The sequence below is a fragment of the Sylvia atricapilla genome, chromosome 10 (assembly GCF_009819655.1).
Source record: "Sylvia atricapilla isolate bSylAtr1 chromosome 10, bSylAtr1.pri, whole genome shotgun sequence".
Classification (NCBI taxonomy): domain Eukaryota; kingdom Metazoa; phylum Chordata; class Aves; order Passeriformes; family Sylviidae; genus Sylvia; species Sylvia atricapilla.
In genome coordinates, this window is record NC_089149.1 from 3,950,157 (window position 1) to 3,971,052 (window position 20,896).

Below are 20,896 nucleotides of genomic sequence, written 5' to 3' on the forward strand. Positions count from 1 at the left end.
CACTGTAACAATGCCTTTAAATCTGATGGTGCTTATTAAATGAAACAACTTAATTACTATCAATATATAATGTTGTGTACTTCAGCCTCAACTGAGGTGTCTGATCCCATTCTGCCCCTGACCTTTAATGGCCATCAAATCAAAGTAATTTTGGTCAGCTCAGTAGAGCTCTGACACATGCTCAGGTCAGGAAGATGAAGGGACACTAATCTACCATGTTACCCTGCCCATTGTTTAATACCTTTTTTCAATCGAATCTAATAACTGGAGAAATGCCAGTTTTCTGTCTAGTTTGGGTTAAAACCTCTTTCGCTGAAAATAAATAATTATGGAACATTCTGAATAGCCCAGGGTTTACATAATTGGTGCCTCTTAGACAGAGCAATATACTTGCCTTTGAAGTTTGCAAGGAGAGGAATTTAGGAATTCAAATCAGCGGCAGCGCTCCTGAGTGCGCTGTGCTCTCCATCTTGGAGGGGCCAGCACCAAAGCAGGCTTAATTAAGGGAAGTGAAAACCACTTTCGATTCACCAAGGTAACACAACAAGTGCATTGCTTCCTCTGAATTGAGGGGAAAATAGCAGGAATGCTTCCACTCAACGGCAGCTATTCTGAAGGCTGGGACTCGAGTCCTTCGGAGGGGAGAGGCAGGGGAAAGAAATCTATCATAAAATCACCAGTAACACAGCACCCCGTGCATAAAGACAACAGGAGTGTTTAGGTTCAAGCATTACTATTTATACATATTGTTTCCCTAGTGCTAAACAAAACAGGTTTTCCCATGCCAAAGCAAGGGATGCTGCCAGGAGAACTAGACGCCCTGTCTGGATCGGACAAATAGCTTGACCTATTGACAGGGCAGCTGGATGCAGCAATATTTTACAGCAGGCTCACTTTGCTAATGCACTTGCACCAGGCCACTCTCAAAGCAACCCAGAAAAAAAATGAAATAAAAAAAAAAAAAGCCCCAACGACTTCACTGCAGCACAAAAACGTCACATCGAGGCGGATACCAGCAACTCTCTGGCAAACCAGCCCTGGCTGCATCGAATGCAAAGGCAGGAAACTGGGGAAGCATTCAGGGATTGCCAGGTTTCAAACCAGCCCTGCCTCTGTGCTGGTGAAAGAGGGAGGCCACAAATCATATCTGCCCAGCTTTTGAAAACACCAGTCACGGAAGCTGAGCAGAAAACACAGAAGGATGTTTTTGTTAATTACCTGTTTCTCCACTGCCCATTCTTTACCTGAAGTCATTAGTCATGTAACAGAGCGGGCAGGTAACAAAACCCAGCGACGGAGATTTATAGGGCATCTCTCAACCCCAGGGTCCTGCAGCAGCTTACAGGGTTGGGATTACATCATGCCAGAGCTCTTCAAAGGCTGAGGGGCCAAAACCGCCCCTGGTGCAGCCTCCACCACCCCGCAGGTGCCGCTCCAGCTCACCGGGAGTTTTGCAGATCCACAGGGGCAGGCTCCATCCCTCCCAGCCCCCTGCAAGGGGAGCAGGAGCAGGAGGATGTGTTTAGCTGTGTGTAGCTCAGCCTCTGCACTGTCCGTGCAAGTGAAACAGGGAGCAATGCCATCAGCTCCGGGGGAGTAACACGGGTGTAACTCAGAGCTGGATTTATAATCCATCCTCACCCAGACACTTGAGAAGGAATCCAGGGTTTGGCTGTACGTGCACCAGAATCACTTCACAACCACTGAATACATTTATGATGTAATTGAATCCCTCAGTGATTTTTCTTAAAGACAAACCTTATCCATTTAGGGTCGATTCTGCATCATTAAAGTTAATGGGAGTTTTGTCACTTACTTCAGCGACAGTGGGGCTGAGAAGGGTTCGGGGCAGAGCAGATCACTCCACACAATGCATCAGCTGCATCTCTGGCTGTCAGCTTCTCCAAGAGACAGGAAAGGAGTAGTTTGCTATTATTTTGGAGAAAAGTTTCCCCTTACAGGGCGCAAACTCTGGGACTTGATCAAGAGCCTGCGACCATATTTTGCCCTCATCCAGGCTGAAGTAAATCAGCAGAGAAATCAGCAGAAATCAGTTGAGATCAGCAGAGAGCCAGTGTCAGCCTGAGCAGTGGTCAGCTGGACACAGAGGTGTTTCAGCACTGCCATCATGTGCTTTCCCCACACTGGATTTGCAAGAAAATTGCATCCTCTTTCCAGACACAAAGCTGAAGTGCAAAATACCCTTTTGATTCAAAAGTAAGCACACGAAAGCATTTTTCCTCATAAACTGCCATGCAAACCTTTTCCCCGCCAGCCATTCTCTGTGTCTGATCCCACATCTGTTTGCCCTGAGTGGAAAACACTGGTGAGTTTAAATGGCATGAGTCAACTCCCACAACCAAGAAGGGCACAGCCTAGACCACCAAATCACAGCTTATGAGTCTTTCCTAGCATATTCTGAGATAAAAGATCTCAGTTTTATTCAAACAGAGCCAAACCCCGCTGATACCTAATTTTGCTTCTATTACCTCATTAATAACCAACAGACATTTGCAGCTTACACTTCTTTATGTCTGCATTGTGGTTGTCATACCAAGGCACGAGGGCTATTTCTTGTTGTATTTGTTTTGGGTTTAATTCCCAGTTCTAGTCTATGCCTCTGCCACCTTTTCAGAGCTGAGCTCAATTAACCCTTTTGTGTTCTCTTTGCAGTGAGCTGCAGCAGCTGACAAGAAACACAAGATCTTTTAAGAGTATTAATGTATACATGTGAAAATATTCATTGACAGCTTTATGTAGCGTGGCAATCACTAAAAGTGGGATTTAAAGCACAAAAGTGGCATTTAGTAGTTGAGTGCAAGGGCATGTTCACGTGTCAGTTAATTGCAAACATGTTTAAAATGTGTATTTTCAGCTAAAAAACAAGCCTATATGCCTAAGAAATACTTTTCATATCGGTCAGACTGGCAAAATCAAAAACAAGTTAAAGTAATTTGAACACATCAGGTAAACTCCTTAAAAAAAGGTTTTAAATGAGGGATAAAACTGTTTACAGGTTTTTAACTGCAAAATATTTCTTTTCTTCTTGTATCTTGCCAATATCAATAAAGAAACAACATGTATAAATATATATAAACAGACACTTGGCATAAGAGCACATTTCATGAAATATGAGTAATAGAGCAGGAAAATCCAAAGTATATTTCTTTTTTTACTGTACTGAATGGACAGGTTACTGTAAAGAATACATTACGTGCAGATGGATGAAAATCCAAAGTGCACGCAGGATACGTAGGATGTGAGCAGGGTGTTCATTTCCAGGTAGAAACGCAAACATTTTGGTTCATTTCAGATCTCACTTACACTGCGCTATTTGGTGTCATTTCATTGACTCCCGTGTATTTGGACTCGAGTCCAGCAAAGCACTTAAACACATGCTTAGCTTTAAGCGCACAATAGTCCCCTTGAAGTCAAATTAAGCACATATTTACGTGCTTTGCTGGATCGGGGCCATACTACAGATTTACACAGATGTAAGTGAGCTCAGATGAGCTCAAGCCACAATGTTTGTGTCCAGATTCAAATCCAATTGGCAAATGCTTTCAAAAGCCGGAGGTATTTGGATTAGGGGTTTTGGTCCAAGCCAATCTGTAACTTTAGTACCTGAACCCGCATTTCTTGTGCGCCCAAGACTCCCATCGGCATTAGTGGGAGCTTTGGAGGCACAAGAAGTACAAGAGCAAGACCTCTGGGACTAAAGAGCCAATTTACTTAAACCCAAATTATAACATTTTTTAACCTTTAGATTAAACCAAACTCCCACCAGAGTTCAGCCCTCGCTCCACTACATTTCTCACCCAGCGTTTGGATTTTTTGTTTATCGTATTACTATTGCTTTTGGCCAGCATTCACTTTATTATATAACATTAACCAAGGAAAAACTAATGGGCACCATCAAATGGCTGTTAACATAAAGCACTTACAAACAAGTGCCATTAGTGGACCAGCAGACAGCACAGGAACTCATTTATGTTACATCTGTTAACGTTGGATAAACGCAGATTTACAATTTTTAAACGGCGAATTATGCCTCAGTCTGGTCAGAAATTAATTTACAGGTTTTTCCACAGACTTTACAGATCCAAGCAGTTGGGGGCCACACACTGAACCCCCAGCTATGGATACACCAGCTAAGAGGTGCTAGAACACACACTGACACACAATTTCACCCACCAGCCTCTAACACAGCCAGTTTTTTCACCTGGGGCATCAGACATACATCAGAGTCCCCTTTCTATATGGGGGAAAAAAAAAATCTTCAAAGCATAAGGAACAGAAGTTTTCCCCTCCCACTCTGTGGCTCTAGCACACCCTGCATGGATCAAGAGGTTCCTGTTTCTGGTACTGCTCAGAGCAGAGGTGGCTGCTGGCTTTGGGAAGCCTGTGGTTCCCATAAATGTGGGAAACACCAGCACCAGTATGTCCCCAGCCCAGCACTGAGGGCAGCTGGAAGAAGCTGGAGAGCCCTTTCAACAATTCCTCCAGAGGATGGTCCTCATCAGCAACAGCCTCCAACACACCCCTCACTCTCGTTGTGGTCAGCAAAGCCTCTGTGGGACAGCTCTGCTGGTTTTATCACACACCTTTATAAGATTAGCGCACCTTTTCTCGCTTATTAACCAAAACCAGAGTGAGGTGGTGGTATTCAATCACCCTCACCACTGCAAATAAAACAGGAAAAGCTTTCACAGCACACTGTGAGTGTTCAAGAAAAAGGCAGGCCCTAAACACCCTTAAAACCCTCTCCCTTCTCACAAACAACTGACCAGGGCAGCAGGAAACTAAGAAACACACTGGATTCTGCTGCTGCCTGATGGTCACACAAACCTGCAGCTAGAAATTAATTATTTTCCCTTTTATAAGTATTTCTACTCATCAAAGAAAGTACAGACAGCATGGCAGACTCATAAGGCTGGAAGGAGAAAGAGCAGAAGCACTGGCAGTAAAGGGTGCAACACAAAGTGAAACTAGATGTGGCATCCAACACCAATTCCCATAACATTTTATCTGTGGATGGGGAGACTGTGCTGGGAACAGAGTGGTTTGTCATTCCCTCGAGCTAATCTCCAACATGATCTGAAAAAGCACACAGGGGAGGAAAAAAACCTCTTCCTCCCATTCCTTTGGGATTTTGTAACCAACAGTGAAAAAAAAAAAAAAAAACAGTGCCAGTAGACACAATGCTAAACAAGTGAAAACTTTGCAGGAAAAAAAAAAAAAAAAGTGGTTATTTCCCAAGGAAACATCAAACTATTTCTGTAACATCTGCCCAAATTACAGGAGAAATAACATTTGGATACCAGGTCTGGGATGACACCTTGGGACTCCCGTTATAGCATGTACTTACACTCAGGAGATGGAAACACCCCCAATTTTCACTGCAGGCAGCAAAAAGCAGTAGCACACTTTGCTAAAGCCCAAAACCACCCCCTTAGCCCAAATCCATCACTACATGAGCAGTACCTGAGATCATGACTCCACACACAGCTTCACCTGGAACAGGGTGCAAAAGACAATCCACGGTGTCCTACAGGACAAACAGCAAAAGACTTGGAGGAGAAAACCCCACCTCATGCCCAGCACAGAGCTGAACTTTCTGTTCCTTAATTCCCTTGCAAACAAGTGTAAAATAGAGAAACTAATTTCACCATGATGTGGCACAGCTGAGCAGGTCCCTGCACAACTTGGTGGAGGTGGAGCTCAGGAGATGCACAATCACCTCTAAAATCTTTCTTTTCTGTTTCTACTGAATGACCTTCACCCCTGTATCTCCCACCAGCCCTGTGTCCCATCCCCTCCCAGGCCATCTCACACATCAGATGCATGGACACACCTGTGAACTTCTGAAAACCTGAGAAATCCTGTCGCAATCACAGAAAGAAATCAGCTGGACAACCTGGGTATTTGAAAGGCTGTGGAGGACAGCAACAGGTGGGGCACAGTCCCAGTCCCTTAGCACATAATTACAAAAGCAGATGCCCTGCTCTTCTATATTGCTTTTTTGCTTTTTTTTTTCCTTGAAAAAATTGTACCTTAATTAACTGCCTTTCTTCACTCGAACATTCAGGAAGCCAGTAATGATATAACTCCAGTCTAAAATTTACTTTTCCTCAGATGGTGTTGCACATCTCAACAGAGTTTTTAAAGATATTATATAATTTTTTAATTATCACCAAGATCTGTGTAGCTGTGATACTGGGAAAATATCCTAAAAATTGATATAGCACCGGGGGCTAGAAAACACAAGAGTGACTGATGGGTAGTCCTGATAATTCTGTATATCAGGAAGTGGAATGAGAGATGGATAGATAACATAATGTTGTTATATAGCCACAAAAACAAGCCTATAAAGATATTCCCAGAAATTAAAGCCCAGGCTGTCTCACCACGATTCTTTGCTGTGAAATAAATGATACCTAAAGAAGAATGCAAACCCCAAGGACACACACTGAAATACAAAAAGGAGAGAAAAATCCTTATTTTAAAGAACTGAAACTATTTTCCACTTCTAAGTGTTAGACAACAAGGACCTTGACAGAGTGAAGATTGCCCTGTATCTGCTGTCCCCTCCTCTGGGTGGACCCCAAGAGGCAGAGCCACCAAAGAGGGCTCTGCTCCCACACCACTTTTACACCAGTTTAGCTCCTGTGCTCTGGGGCTGCTCCTTTAACTTTCTAAGAGGAAAAACCCCTCAAGCCAGTGCTGTCTGTGAGGCTTCTGCAGCTGACAGAAGGCACAGGCTGGGGAAAAGGTCTGTCTGCTCCTGCTCCTCTGACGGCTGAGGAAAAGGTATCTTGGAGAAGAAAGGGATAAGAAGCCGCAAGAATGAGAGAATTTGGCTGAAAACCCCACCAGTAAAACAAACTTTCTCTTGCTAGCCTCCTGCAGAATATGTCTTCAAGCTACTGGCAGATTTGGACATACCCGAAATATCTTTTGCTAATACATTTTCACGTTAGGTTGATCCAGATACTTTCTGAAATTAACTACCTTCTTCCAACTAATGTGTATTAGCCATGTACCTCTATTAACTCAGCCCAGTGTCAAAATACAGCAGCAGAGGTTAATATTTGGACATAGCTGTTTTTCTAGCCATTCATATCGCTTTTATTTCCTTTCCTTTTTTGTTCTCTCCTTAACCTCTTTTTTACTGCTGTTAAATTCCTTGCTCTCATTTTTTTTGCAGGAGTTCAGCCTTCCAGCCCGTTCTCCGATGCTGTTAGACATCAGCTCAGGCTCAGACTTATTACTTCTGATATGTCACTCCTCAGGCAGGGAGCCTAAAGCAACACTGCTCCCTCCAGCCCTCGCAGGCTTCAGCTGGATCCTCACTGGCCCACGGAGCACAGCCCTTTCTGCAGCAGCAGCAGCAGCAGCACAGGGGGAATGTGTGGCCCTGAAGAGAAAGGCCAGCACCTTAATTTACACTGAGCCTCTGAAACAAGAGACTAAGCAGGAGGTCAAGATGCCCAGCCATGTTAGCTTGCTGATACCATGTATAAATACATTTGTATCTATTTATAAATAACTGGTATAGCACCGGGGAAGGAGAGGAAAGCAGGAGAACAGCATATTCGGAGCCTATTTGGTATATGAAAGGCACCAATCCTCTCTTAAAACAAATGTCCCAAATTATTGCTGCACAGAAAGGTGCCAGCAGAGCTGATTCGTTTGCTTCCTTCTGCTCGAGGATCTGACAGCAATCCATCAGACATGTCCCATTTCCCAGTCCTCTTCCCCCACCATCCCTGCCTCCTCTCTGTTCACCTTCACCTTATTTCCAGTGCCATCTTTGCTGCTGACAGTGAGATGTGGCCCTTCTTTCTAGGAACAGTGGCAGAATGAGTTTGATGGTTACTGGCTGTCATATACACAAGAGGCATTAACAAACTGAGTAAAAACACATCAAATATTTTCTTATTCTCTCTGCTCTGTGGCACCAGGAAGGGCAACATATGAAAAGGAAATACAGTCATTGGAATAAACAGTCCTTTTTTTTCCTATAGTTTCTTCACCTTTTTCCTTTCCCACAGTGGTCTCTGCATTCCCTTGTTGCATTCAAGCTGCATAAATAGTACTGAGCACTGATGAGGTCTAAACTCTGTTTAAAACCCCAGAAAGGGCTTTTAAGGTTATATCTGAGTCCTTGGACCAGTTAGAACTGGAAGAAGAAATGTCTGTGATTTAGTGTCTAATAAACAAACCGCCAAGGTCAAGATGGCATCTTCTCCCATATCCATAACAGCTTCCCTCAACATTTTGAGCTGTTGCATGTATCAGCAGTACTCCCTCCAGTGCCCAGCCATGTTTAATTTCCCTTCTATAAATGACTTCCCAAAGAGAAGTGGGTGTGAATTATTATATTGTAAAATAGATTTTTAAAAGATGAGCCATGCCAAGTGTAAAATAGTTATTGTCTGAGGAACAAACACAGTGGAGGTTTATCCTGTGAATTCCTGCTCTAGGTTTACACACAGCCAAAAGGCTGAGGGACAAGTGATTTTAATAACCTGGTTTAGAAAACGAGCCTGGAGATTGTGATGATCACCTCACTTGTAAAAACCAGGGTTCTTAAATGTATTTCAAATTAGAAATGCTTCACCTTCCAAAAATAACTCTGTGTTGCTCATCCATAGACCTGGGTCAAACTATTCCTGTTGTTTAAAGGACTATCCCTCCCAAGGGCCATGCAGCCACTCTGGGCTCAACCTGCAGCTTCTCACAGCAGAGCTGAGTGCTGCTGCCGCGTCCTGCCCAGTGGTCTGATCCAAAAGTCAATCCAGGTCTGATCCATTTTGGGAACCTGGAGTGTGTGGCACTGCTTCCCACAGCAGATCCAAGCGCTGTAGGACCTCGGCCCCTAACATTTCTCCCTATTTACAAAACATTATATCCCACACTGTTACGCTGGTAACAAAATTGCAATCAGAAGTCCGGAAATTGCTAAGCAAAGCCCCTTTTACTGCTTAACTTCAAGGAAAACCATAAAATTATCAGTCTTCTCTTTCCTCGATGTATTTTCTTCGCAGTTTGCGATGCTCCATGGGGTATTTCGCTATGTGAACTCCGTGACGGTTTGGCTCCAAATTATCTGAACATAAAACTGAGCTTATGGAGCCTCGCTCAGAGGTTGTGTGGACCCTTTTTATTGGCAGGGACTTAAAAAGAACCTTAATAAACCTTATAGGCTTGAGGGACTTTTTGGTTGCTGGCTCTTGCCAGCCACACTGCTCAGGTCCCTCTCTCAGCACCCGCGTGGAAAGAGGGCTGGAACCACAATCCAGGGATTTTATAGGGCTGGATTACCTGCCGGCCTTGCCTCCTTCCTTCCCTGAGAATCTCAGAGCTATTTTCTTTGAAAGCAAGCAGGTGATGCTGCAAGGATACTCATAACTTAATGCAGCTTGATCACCCAAGATTATGGACACGGCCAAAACTAATAGGGTCATCTAAACCAGAGCCAGGGGGGACATTTGCTGGTAGGGGAAAAGGGCTGGTGTGATTAAAGCTGAAGCACGTCCACCCATGTGCAAACCACGGAGTCCTGACTCCGTGGATTTTCCTTAAAGCATCCATTTCTCCTCGGGATTTTATTACTGCCTCCAGTGATGCTGTAATTGCACGTGTAGGGCAGCAGGCCCCAAGTTTAATCTGCATTTCTCAGGGCCTAAGCTCTGTGCGGGCTGCCCATGTTTGCACAGAGCTCAGCACAACAGGCATCCAGTCCTGGCTGCGTTCTGTGGTCGCTGTTTTAATTCGAGTCATAATAAATAATAATGTCAGGCTGGAAATAAATCTTCTGTGTTTGGTCCATGACTGATCCTTTAGCTTGGTGCATGGTAGAAATCCCATCTGGGAAGGTTTGCTGCATCCCATCCTGGGTCTGACTCTGCACCACCCTTTCTGGCTCTGTCTCAGCTCAGCTTTCACTCAGGGCATTGGTACGGTACAGATAATTTCATCTTTTCTCTCTTTCTGAGGCTGGTCACTGATATTAAAGACACTGCACAAGTTTGTTCACTCAGATCTCTCTGATCCACATCATCTGGAGTGACCTAGTGCATCATTTCTTCATTTCTCAGTTACCTTGGCTTTATTAGGAAGCACAAACTCCTGGACAGTAATTATTCAAGCAGAGGATAGCTGTTTAATAGCATTTTCACGGGCAGCCAGTGACTATTGAAATATTGCTTTTTATATGAACTGAGAGAATCAGGACAAATATCTCATGCTGTTTATATTTTACAATTAAGAAGTCTTCATTATTGCTGTAAATCATCATTATAAAGGCCCAATTACAATGAAACAGCAAAACTATAAAGCAGTGCAGTTAGCTCAGATACAGCTGATATCACTTTGCTTTTCAGTGTTGTATATTCTTAGACCAATGCTCCATGCCAGTCCCTGTAGCCAAAAATACATCAAGAGCCTAAAAAAAGTAAAATAGAAACATCACTTCAAAATTATTTCAAACAACATATTTCCTTTTTTTTTCCCCTTTATACAGAGCCACAAAGAGAATGGGAAAGATTAAAACTCAGCAAAAGCATTGCTTAATTCCTCACCAAGGTGCGAGTAAATAAAACGTGCCACGGTAAGTTCAAATCGCAAAGAGTTTTTAAGAGGGGAAGGTTAATCATTTCTGTCAAACGTTGGAAATGTTAAATGGTTTTTAAATCAAAAATATAGGCACCACCAGTGACTCAAGCTGTGCTTTAGACATGTTTGGGGTGATTTTTTTCCAGCAGTCGGTGCTTGTCTCTCACATACCTTCTGTTTGTCTGAGATGAAATCAGGAGGCAATAAATGGAGCACTTACTGGAGGAACCAGGTACTTGCAGCAGCAGAGCTATTTGTTCAGAAGGTACAAGTTCAGGCTATTTGGAGAACCACAGTCCTTGGCAATGGAATGGAGAGCCCTGCAGTGCAAGCCAGGGGTGCTGGACACCTCCCAAACCCCCCAAGTGCCCCCCACAGCCCTCAGAGGTCCTCAACCCATGGGAGAGATGGGGCACGGTGGGAAACAAGGATTCAGAGTCCCCACAAGTCCCCCCATCTGCAACGTTCATATTTCATCCTAATGGCTAAAATGACTCTCAAATGAGGCCAGATTATAGGGCCAAGCTAATTCACTTAGACTGATGCAAATCCAGGTATCTGTTACTGCATCCCATGTTGGGGCTGAGCACAGAGCAAAAGCTGCTGATAACCCCCCCAGCCCCAAGGATGAAGGGAAGCAGATTCCTCCCAGCCAGACCCAGTCCAAGGCCCGCTGAAGTCGGGACAAGCTCCTTCAGCTCCAGTGGGTTTGGGATAAGGCCCGCAGTGAGCTCTGAGCCAGCTCTGCTGCCAAAACGCAAAATCCTTTTCCATTGGCTTTGCCAGTTTGGTGTGATACATGTGTGAAGGAGCTTGGGGCAGGGTAGGGGAAGTTTTTGAGGGTTTGTTTTTTTTAAACTGAGGAATGATTTCACCCTTGCCAGCATGTAGACTTTGTGCAAAAGAGCAGGAGAGGAGGCGGGAGATCTTTTTCCTGAAGCCATCAGCTTCCCTCTGCAGCATCCCAGCAGAGGGTGGATGAGTCCATCACAGGGACCCCTGGGTCACTAAAGCCAGCTTAATCCACTCTCTGTGCTGTAGAAGGGCAAATCTGGAGTCATAGGTGGGCATCAGTACAGAGCCCTGCTCACCACACCCAACTGCAACAGAAGGAGGCCTGATAAAACATGGGATGTGGTAGAAAAGTATCCCTCAGACACTGGTGAGCCTCCCATGCCATTATAACAGGACCTGCTGCAAGCTGGTATCATTTTTATCCCATTTTCCCTATAAAACAACACTGCCCTGAGCCATCCCTCAGCTTTCTCTGCCACTCAGCTCTCTCCCCACTGACTGGTTTTACATTGCACACGTCCCACACAAGATGCTGTTGCCCCTTTGGCTTTCCAGGGGAAGGGCTCTGCTTTCCTGTGGCTTTCAGAGCATGTAGCTCGGCCAGTCTCAGAATTAAACTGGGGCTTTTCCAGGCTGCCTCAGTATAAACAGTTTCAGTAGGGCACATGTTATACGGTAAGATCATCCGAAACCAAACATTTTCCCACTGCACACAATAAACATCCATAATAAATTACATTATACAAAATATATTTATGGCTAATTTTTTAATTTAAACCACCTGGGAAATTTTTGTTAGGCTGGTTGATATGAAGGTCTCAGTATTCTGGTAATCTAATGATATCTAATAGACAAAATAGTATGATGTTACAGCAGTCTCAAAGCTTTCATTTTCTGTATCCCTCTCAGAGATCAAACTGGCAGAGCCCATATTTTTTGAAATTTTATACATAATTGGTGATGCAATTGCCAAAAATAACCTATTCATAGAAGTCTTGCTCTTCTGGTTTCTAACTTACTGTAATCATGGAACGGAGCAGCACACTGCTTTGCAATGGAATATGGGTTTGGGTCAGGGAGCAAGGGCTACGATTGTGTTCAGTTTCCATTCTGTGGATTATTTTACAGGCAATTTAAATTTAGTTTGGAGTTTAAGCGGGGCTAAAATGTAGTGCACCCATTCAGACATATAAGCAATTCTTCAGAAAAGAAATAAAGCTGTAACTTGGGTATATTTCTTTTCTGAACCAAAATTTTGCTCCAGTATAAGATTTTCTAAACAAAAGCTATCGGTGTCAAAAGGAGACAAGAGTCCTTCTGTTCCATAAATTAAGCCCAGAACTGTAATCCTTCCACCATAAAACTCTCATGCTCATCACAGATCAGCCAAGATTTCCAAAAAGACTCAAGACCATCACAGATCTCTCTCTAGTCAATACAAATCCCAGCTCAAGCCGTGCTGTGGATCTGCAATGAGCGCTGGCGGCTTGGTAGTTGCTGGACTCATTTTAAAGTGCAGCCCATAGCTTTAGCTACTTCCTTGCCTCCTGTTGTTCCTGGGACTTGGAGGCCATGTGGTACATTTCAGCCTTAACTCTGAATTTCCTTTATTCAGAGATCAAACTCTGACATTCCCTCAAGGTAGTGGGGGATATGTCGTTGCGTATATCCCAGTTTAAAAGATAATGCTTCACTGAAACAGACCACAGCATTAAACCCTGAAATAAAACGAATTGTGTTTCACTTCCCAACTCTTATTGCTGGATTAACTCACATTTCTTTCTCTTTGTTACATGTTTAGCACCAAATACAATATTCATTGCAGGCTAGCTTCCCTCCTCCCACACTTATCCGTGGCTGCCCTTTCTTCCAGCAGCACTGGAGAAGGCAATGCCTCAGCATAGCCTAGAAATGCAAACAAAAGGGAGGGAACATAAAATCAGTGAGTGATCAGACAGGGCTTCTTTACACCCGGAGAATTTTGATTTTTTTTTTATTGAAAACAGCAGTGAAAAGAGATAGAATCCTGGGGACAACAACATTTACTTCTCCATCCTCTTCCCCACCTTGCTGTTTCTCTGCCCAGCAAACATCTCCCTCCTGCAGCAAAGGGGTCCTGGAGGTGCTTCCTGATACTTACTGGTCTAGATCCTGAACTCTACTGGTCTTGTCTGGGTGTTCAGAACTGCAGCAGGAACCTGTTGCACAGGAACATGGCAGGAACCCACTGGAAATCCACCACAGAGCAGTGATCAAACCACTGACCCCAGACCCTGTTCTGTGTATCCAAACCTCAGCTCCCACACCCTGTTCTTCCTGCCCATCTTTGAAAAAGCCATCATTGCCTTTGCCCTCAGACCTGGGGATGGGGCACTTCTGAGGGTGCCTGTGATCCAGGTAGGCAGTGCTGAGGGTGGAAAACACTTTGAGCCAGATGTTGGTCTGCGTTGTCGGAGCTGAACTTGGGTTTTTTAATGACCATTTCGTTTTTAAGTGCATTCCTGTGATCCCAGCCTTGAGCTTATGTCTCCATATGAAACTGCACGGCTTTAACTGGGTGCACAGATTATAAAATCAGGAAGAGTGGTCTGGTCTGCTCCCCCTGTATAACACAGGCTACAGGAATTCCCTAAATTAATTCCTGTTTGGACTAGCTCATATCTTTTTAGAAAAACAGCCAACCTTAATTAAGACAAAGGAATTCCAGTGATGTTGAAACCCACCCAGCTCTCAATAAATAGTTTTACTGGTTAAATACCTTCGCTGCTTAAAACATAAGCTGCATTTCTAATCTGCATTTGTCCAGTTCTAGCTCTGTCTACTGAACAACATGACACTTCATCTGCTAATTTGAAAACCATGTGGGATTAAGCCTCTTTCTGCTCTTCATAAGCTACTTCTTGCCTAACTAAACTGAAATGATGTAAAACTGATTGTATTAAATTACAGCAAAAGAACACCGACTTGCTCCAAAAATGACAGCAAAACTAGTTAAATTTTAAATAAACAAATATTATGAATACTTGGTTGGAAACCTAAGTGTCTGAACAAGCCCTTCCAAAGCTAAAGTACATTTCTTTAAAAAGTGGTTTACTGCAAAGCAAGGCAATTTCTGTGGACAAGGTTTCATCAGCTGAGATTTATAAAACTCCATCTGCTTTCCCACTGCCCTTTCCTCATCCACGTCGGGCTGCAGCAACCACCAACACTTTCTTTCTTCCGCCACATACCTGTCCTGGCAGAAAATTCATCCCACTTTCTTCTTCAGCAACTCAGACAGCTCTATCAGGGAGCTGTGCTCCCCAGGACAGGCAGAAAATACCTTCTCTGTCCAGCCACCTTTACTTCCATGAGAAGGCAATAAATATTTTACAGTGGACATTCCCACCATGGAAGCACAAAATTAGTGTATTTGGGAAGGATCCCAGGGAACAATACCCAGGCTGCTGTGTTTCCCACATGCGTCCAGAATGTTTCAGAGCCTTTGTGGGTGTACAGATATTGGTATCAGGACTACAAACACCCCAGGAGCCTGTGCATACCACAATCCCTCTCTAAGCTATACACCATACATATATTAATTACAACTACAAATATCAAATGGATTTACCTGCTTTCCTCTCTCTACGTGCACACACAGATATCATGCACATAAATAAATCTATCTCCGAGGCATGAGCAGAAAAGTATGTTCTGAACACACATGTGTGCGACACATCTCCGTGAGCACAGCCACATCCACATCTACGTGCCCTTAAATAAGTAGGTGAATAGGTGAATATGAACACTAATAGCCATTTATGGAAACAACAATGAAAGCTGTCCCTGGAGCCTGCCTAGGGTAGGGCAGCCAAAATGATTGAGTATGTACAGGGCACTGCTGCAGCAATGGCACTCACTTGGGCCTCCTTTTAGAAATGATTAATATTTAACCGACTTGGTGAACCTGGCTTTGGTTTTAGTTATGATTAGATAACGAGGTGCACAGAGCTGTCCCACTGAGGACGTGGTGGGATGTCTGAGCAGCTGCCACTCGTGCTTTGCAAGAAGACAGACAGAAAGTGAGAAGGGGAGAGAGGGAGAGATAGGAGACAGTGAAAAACAACAAAAAAACCAAAAGTGCTCAGCTCCGTTTGTGTTTGTTTGGAAAGAAAAGGGGGAAAAGCAGCCCGAGAGGCCGGTGTAATAAGATGCTGTAGCTTTCATGAAAGAGGTGAAATAATTTTAAACACAGACACACAATGAGTTTATTTATTTAGAAAGTTGTTAAATAGAGTCTGGGAATTCAAATATTCAATGTTGACATTGTACAGAGCTGGCGGGGAGCCAGCCCCAGCTCTCCAGAGGGACCCAATGGCCACGGCGCCCAGGCCCTCGCCCCTCCCAGCCCACTAACTAGGTAAAAGCCATTAGTTATACCCACAAGCAATATCTGAATCCGAGTCAAATAATGTTGCCTCAGCCAGCCAACTTCAAAGGCGTGTAAGTGTGTTTGGCTTTTTAGTGCTGGAACTGCAGCAATATGTCACACTTTTGAAAGAGTTTTGTAAACAGTTCCTTCCCCTTTGTAGAAACATTTCTTAAGTTTCTTGTACCCCATGTAAACAGCGTTAATTAACAAGGGTTACATTTTTCATTTACAAGCTGGGCTGTATTAATAATGAGCTCGACTTTCGGACCGTCCTTTTCCTTTGTGTCCTTTCTCTGCCCGGCATCGCCGCCGGCCCGGGCTGGCCGGGAGCAGCCAGGAGGCACCGCAGAGCTCAGCCCTGGGCTCGGGAGGCAAAGCTGGTCCCAAATTCAGGGGTGGCTGTTGGCCCTGAGTAACAGAGAAGGATAGAAAGTGGGAAGAGGGGAAAAAAGGGAGGAGGAGGAAAAAAAAGTGAAGAAAAAGGAAAAAAGAAAAAGAAAAGAAAAGAAAAGAAAAGAAAAGAAAAGAAAAGAAAAGAAAAGAAAAGAAAAGAAAAGAAAAGAAAAGAAAAGAAAAGAAAAGAAAAGAAAAGAAAAGAAAAGAAAAGAAAAGAAAAGAAAAGAAAAGAAAAGAAAAGAAAAACAGGGAGAGAGAATGAGAGAAAGAAAGTAAGAGAAGGTAGAGGAGGGGAGAAAGAATGAAGGAAGGCAGAAAGAGGGAGCGAAAAGCCACACGCGCGCTCTCCGCCCTGAAAAGGGTTAATGAAGCGCCTGGTGAAAATATGCCGGGCACAGAATGGGATTGTCTGGCCCGTCCCCGCAGCCCCCCGTGCCCGCGGCCGCCGCGCAGGAGCCGCCCGGGGACAGCGCCGGGGATGCCGCCGGGCCGGGCCGAGCCGGGCAGAAGCCGGTGCCGGGCGGTACCGGCCCGAGGCTGCGGCGGCGGGGCCGGGCCGGGTGGGGCGGGGTGCGAGAGACAGAGCGACAGAGCGACAGAGGGACCGAGGGACAGAGGGACCGAGGGACAGAGGGACAGAGGGACAGAGGGACAGAGGGACCGCCGGCCGCCCCCGTGCCGTGCCGGGACATCGGTACCCGGTGCCCGCGGCGGTGCCGGCGCCCGGAGGCGGAGGCGATGGTAAAGCGATGGCAAATAAACAGCCTCGCCGAAAGGGCCGGCAGCCGGGACACGGCAAACATCTCCCTGCTCGAAAACAAATTCCCGGACAGTCTTAAACAGGCAAATAAACTCGCCGGCTCTGTTTTTCAATCAAGCCTTTTAAGTACTAGACTGAGGCAAATTACAGGCGCAGGAAAACCTGCTGAAACTTAGGAAAGTGCTATTTTACTATCTCAGATGGTTAGAGGGATCTGGATCTACCTTGACTGCACTAAATTGCCTGTAAAAGAGTGGTGATAAAGTGTAAAAGTAACAAGTGCCTCCTTATTCACGTGCGTTCCCCTAATCTGATCACCTTCTGTCTCTTTATGAGGCTACTGGGTGGCTGGGGCTACCCCGGGCCGGCTGCAGGGCTGCGGCGGCCCGCGCTGGGGCGGGGGTTATTCGGGGATACGGTTTCACCAGGAGGGCACAAACCCACCCGAGTGGAAAAGCAGCTGCCCCGGGGCCTGGGCCGGCTCCTGGCGGAGCGGGGATGCCCGTGCAGGTGCAGCCCCCGGGCCCGCAGCGCTGCCCGCACCCCGCTCCTCACCGCCTGCCTCCCGGCAGCGTGGCGGGCACGCCGACTTCAGCCTGGGGTTTTGCCTTATTTTTACAGCTGGACATTTTTAAAAATTCACTGGCTATTCCCCGCGTGGCTCTTTTTGTTTCTTTCTGAATTATTTTTCTATTTATTTTTTTAAGGGGGGAGGGGGGGGCAGAGCCTCGAAATTATTTTTTAGCCATTTTACACTGAGGTCAAGAAAATACCCTTCAGGTATTCTCCCTTAATTAGGAGGGGAAAGCTGCCCTGTGTATTGGTGGCAGTCACACAATCCGGGCGATTTTTTTGTTTTATGCATAAAGCAGTAAAAGTGAAATAATGCAAGAAACGCTCTCTATCCCGATCTGCATCTTTTTCCACGTAAAAGGGTGAAGGCTGCAAAATATTTTCCTATTCCTAATTCAGAAAGAAAGAACTGAAAAGCTAAAACCTTTTTCTCTCGAACGATTAAATTAAAGGAGTAGCCTCCAGTCCTTCTTCCACTTGCCATGAAACTGAGACGCTCTTCGAGGGGGGGAAAGAAGCAGCTTTTCGGAACACACACAAAAAAGAAATAAATCCCGGCTTTTTAAATATGATTTCCTTTATGAGTCGATTGTAACCGAAGGATTATTTAATGCAACACATCTGTCTAGGAGGGGAAAGTGCTGCTGCTGCTGCTGCTCCCGCTGCAAGACGCGCAAAGTTTGCAGTCGATCGGATCTCGCCCGCGGAGCCGGAGCCGGAGCAGGAGCAGCAGCAGGAGCCCTGCATCGCTGCGCAGAGAGCAAAGCAAGGCAGAGGCGAGGAAACCTGACGGATTTTGTCAGGGACGAGAGATTTTTTTTCCCCCCCCCCCCCCCATAATTAGCTCCAAAGCGGGGATGGCAACCTTGAGATTTTAAAATATGTTTGTTTTCAAATTGAGGGCGCTGGATTATCCACTTTAAGATCAGCTAATCAAACGCAGGTTGCTGCTGTTGTTCAGGTTCACAGAAAAGCTGATGATGATCCACAGACATCTTTCACTTCCCTTTTTCCACGCTTCTCTATTTTTTTTCCCCTTCACAAATAAAGAGTAAATAAGCATCTGCTTTTTACGTCACGCAACTTATGCAACATTTCATCTGACTTTTTTTTCTCTCCTGCCCATCTTTTTTTTTTTTTCTTTTCACTCGGGAATGTGAGTTGCCATCGCCATGGATATGGCCAGATATGTCAGAGAAAATAAAGACATCAGTTGCTTTTAAAATAAGACGCGAAAGCTGGTGAAGTTTTGTTGCTGAATCCCTCATTTAAAAAAAAAAAAAAAAAAAGTAATAAATTTTTAAAAAACACGAGCCCTAACACTGCAGCAGTTAAAAGCAGAGATCCCTATCATAAAGGAGAAACAGATGGGGTGAGCGTAAGACAAATAATTAAGCAAGTCGGGCTTTGCGTGTGGACGGCCGAGCCCTCGCCTCGCGGAACACAGACCTTCGGGCGGCCAAACTGCATAAAAAAAAGTGCTGGAAAAGCGCCTGAAATTACAACATTTACATCAACTTCGAGCGGGTGACTCCAGCGGGCTGCGGAAGCTCTCCGCGCTGCCCGGCGGCCCCGCTGTGTCCCGGCCGAAGGGAGCGGAGCATCCCGGCCACGCGGAGCGGCTCGGCGGCCCCGCCCGCCCCGGAGCCCGGCGGTTCGGTTCGGTTCGGAGCCGCTTTTGGGAATAACCCCGCGGGCGAGCGCGGCAAGGCCCCGGGAGAGCTGCCGGTAGCTCCGAGCCGGCTACCTGCGCCCGGCGCTGGCCGCCTCCCCGCGGAGCCGCCGCTGCCCCTCGGCGCTCCCGGCCCCCGCCGCGGCCCCCGGCCCTGCCACAGCCCACAGCGCCCACTATAGGGCCCGGAGCCTCTCGCACCCCCCTTTCCCCGACCCCCCCCCAACTCCAGCCCCCGGCGGCGGCAGCAACTTCCAGCGCTCGCCACTGAACTTTTCCTCAACTCCTTCCCCACCTCCCGCCGGCCGCCCGCGCACCCCCGGCCCGGCTCCGGCCGCCGCACCCCCCGCCCCGGTCCCCGGTCCCCATGGCCGGGCCGAGCCGGGCCGAGCCGGGCCGAGCCGGGCCGGGAGGCTGCCAGGGGATGCTGCAGGTTGCCTGCGAGCTCCGCGCCGCACCAGACATGTCTATGCAACATGGCAGAGAGGGAGGGTGAAAAGCCAAGAGAAAGGGGTATTGCACCTACTTGCGGCCAGCTTCCTCGCCCTGCCCTTGGATCGCATGCTGCCAGTCCCGCGGCCGATGCTGGCGTGGGCTTGGGGTAGGGGGGGGCTTTTTTTTTTTTTTCCTCCCGGAGCTTTTCCTCTTTTTTCGCTCCCCCTCTCCCTCTCTCCTCTCCCACTCCCGCACACACACACACACTCTCCCTTTCTCTCAATCCCGGCTCGCTATCTCTCCAGCATTGTCAGTTTGGACACCTTCGCACATGCGCACGGGCGGCTCCCCCCCGCTCTTCAACATTTCAGCGCCGCCAAAAAAAAGTTTGCAGCGATCCATCACGGCCGGTGGGGACCCTGACAGCCGGCACCGGGGCCGGGACGGGCCGGGAACGAGGCGCGCAGCCGCCGCCGGGCTGCGCCACCGCGGCCGCGGGGCAGCGGCTCCGCCGCCTGCGCCCCCGGGAGGGGTTACAGCGGGGGAGACCCGCGGGCCAAGGGCTGGGGGGAGAAGTGACACCTTTTTTTTTTTTTTTTTTTTTTTTTCTGCCTTTTTTTTTTTTTTTTTTTTTTTTTAATGGGATATTAATACTGTTCTGGAGTCTTTGCAACGTTTAAATAGTTTATTCTCGCCCGGCAGCAATTACCGTAGATCTTTCCGCATATATAGGCAGAGAGATAGCATTTGATTACATGTTTTATTATGTATGCGTACCATGAAATCGTACACTTTGCCGGCGCGCACGCTTTTTCGCCACCTTGAACTCGGCTCAGCCACCACCAGTTGGGCAGGAAAAAAGTGTTTTAAAAACAGTAACACCGACCGCTCTAATCTGTTTTAATTACAGGGTTTGCCAATCAAAGAGGGAGCGCGCAGAAATTGGGAACTCCTTTAGGGGATGGCTGTGTCCGAGGTATGAATCAATCCAAACTACGTATAGATTTTCCCCTGGTACAACCTCCTTGCATTAAACAGTTTTGTTCAATACCTTCCATGCGCTATTTATGTTCCCATTAATATCTGTTGCAAATCCTGCCAGACACCATAAAAGAAAATTACAATCTTTCAGACTCGGGGCTGCGCCAGTACATACACGCTGCTCAACTTTTTGTTTTAATAAAATCCTCGGCATCGCCCCTTCCCCCTTCAATCCCACCTCCCACCCCCCGGC

The 20,896-nt window shown here is 46.3% G+C and overlaps 1 protein-coding gene across 6 annotated transcripts in view; it reads right to left on the bottom strand.

The window, feature by feature from the left end:
• Window positions 1-20,062, bottom strand: part of MECOM (MDS1 and EVI1 complex locus) — a 331,427-nt gene extending 311,365 nt beyond the window's left edge. For 2 of the 6 annotated variants that reach the window (XM_066325706.1, XM_066325705.1), the window contains exon 1: window positions 19,754-20,062. In XM_066325706.1, coding sequence (XP_066181803.1) covers window positions 19,754-19,790 — 37 coding nt within the window. In that variant the 5' untranslated portion in view covers window positions 19,791-20,062. The remainder of the gene's footprint in view (window positions 1-19,753) is intronic. The other 4 variants (XM_066325708.1, XM_066325707.1, XM_066325711.1 and 1 more) reach the window with 3 other exon arrangements.
• Between the last annotated feature and the right edge of the window lie 834 nt (window positions 20,063-20,896).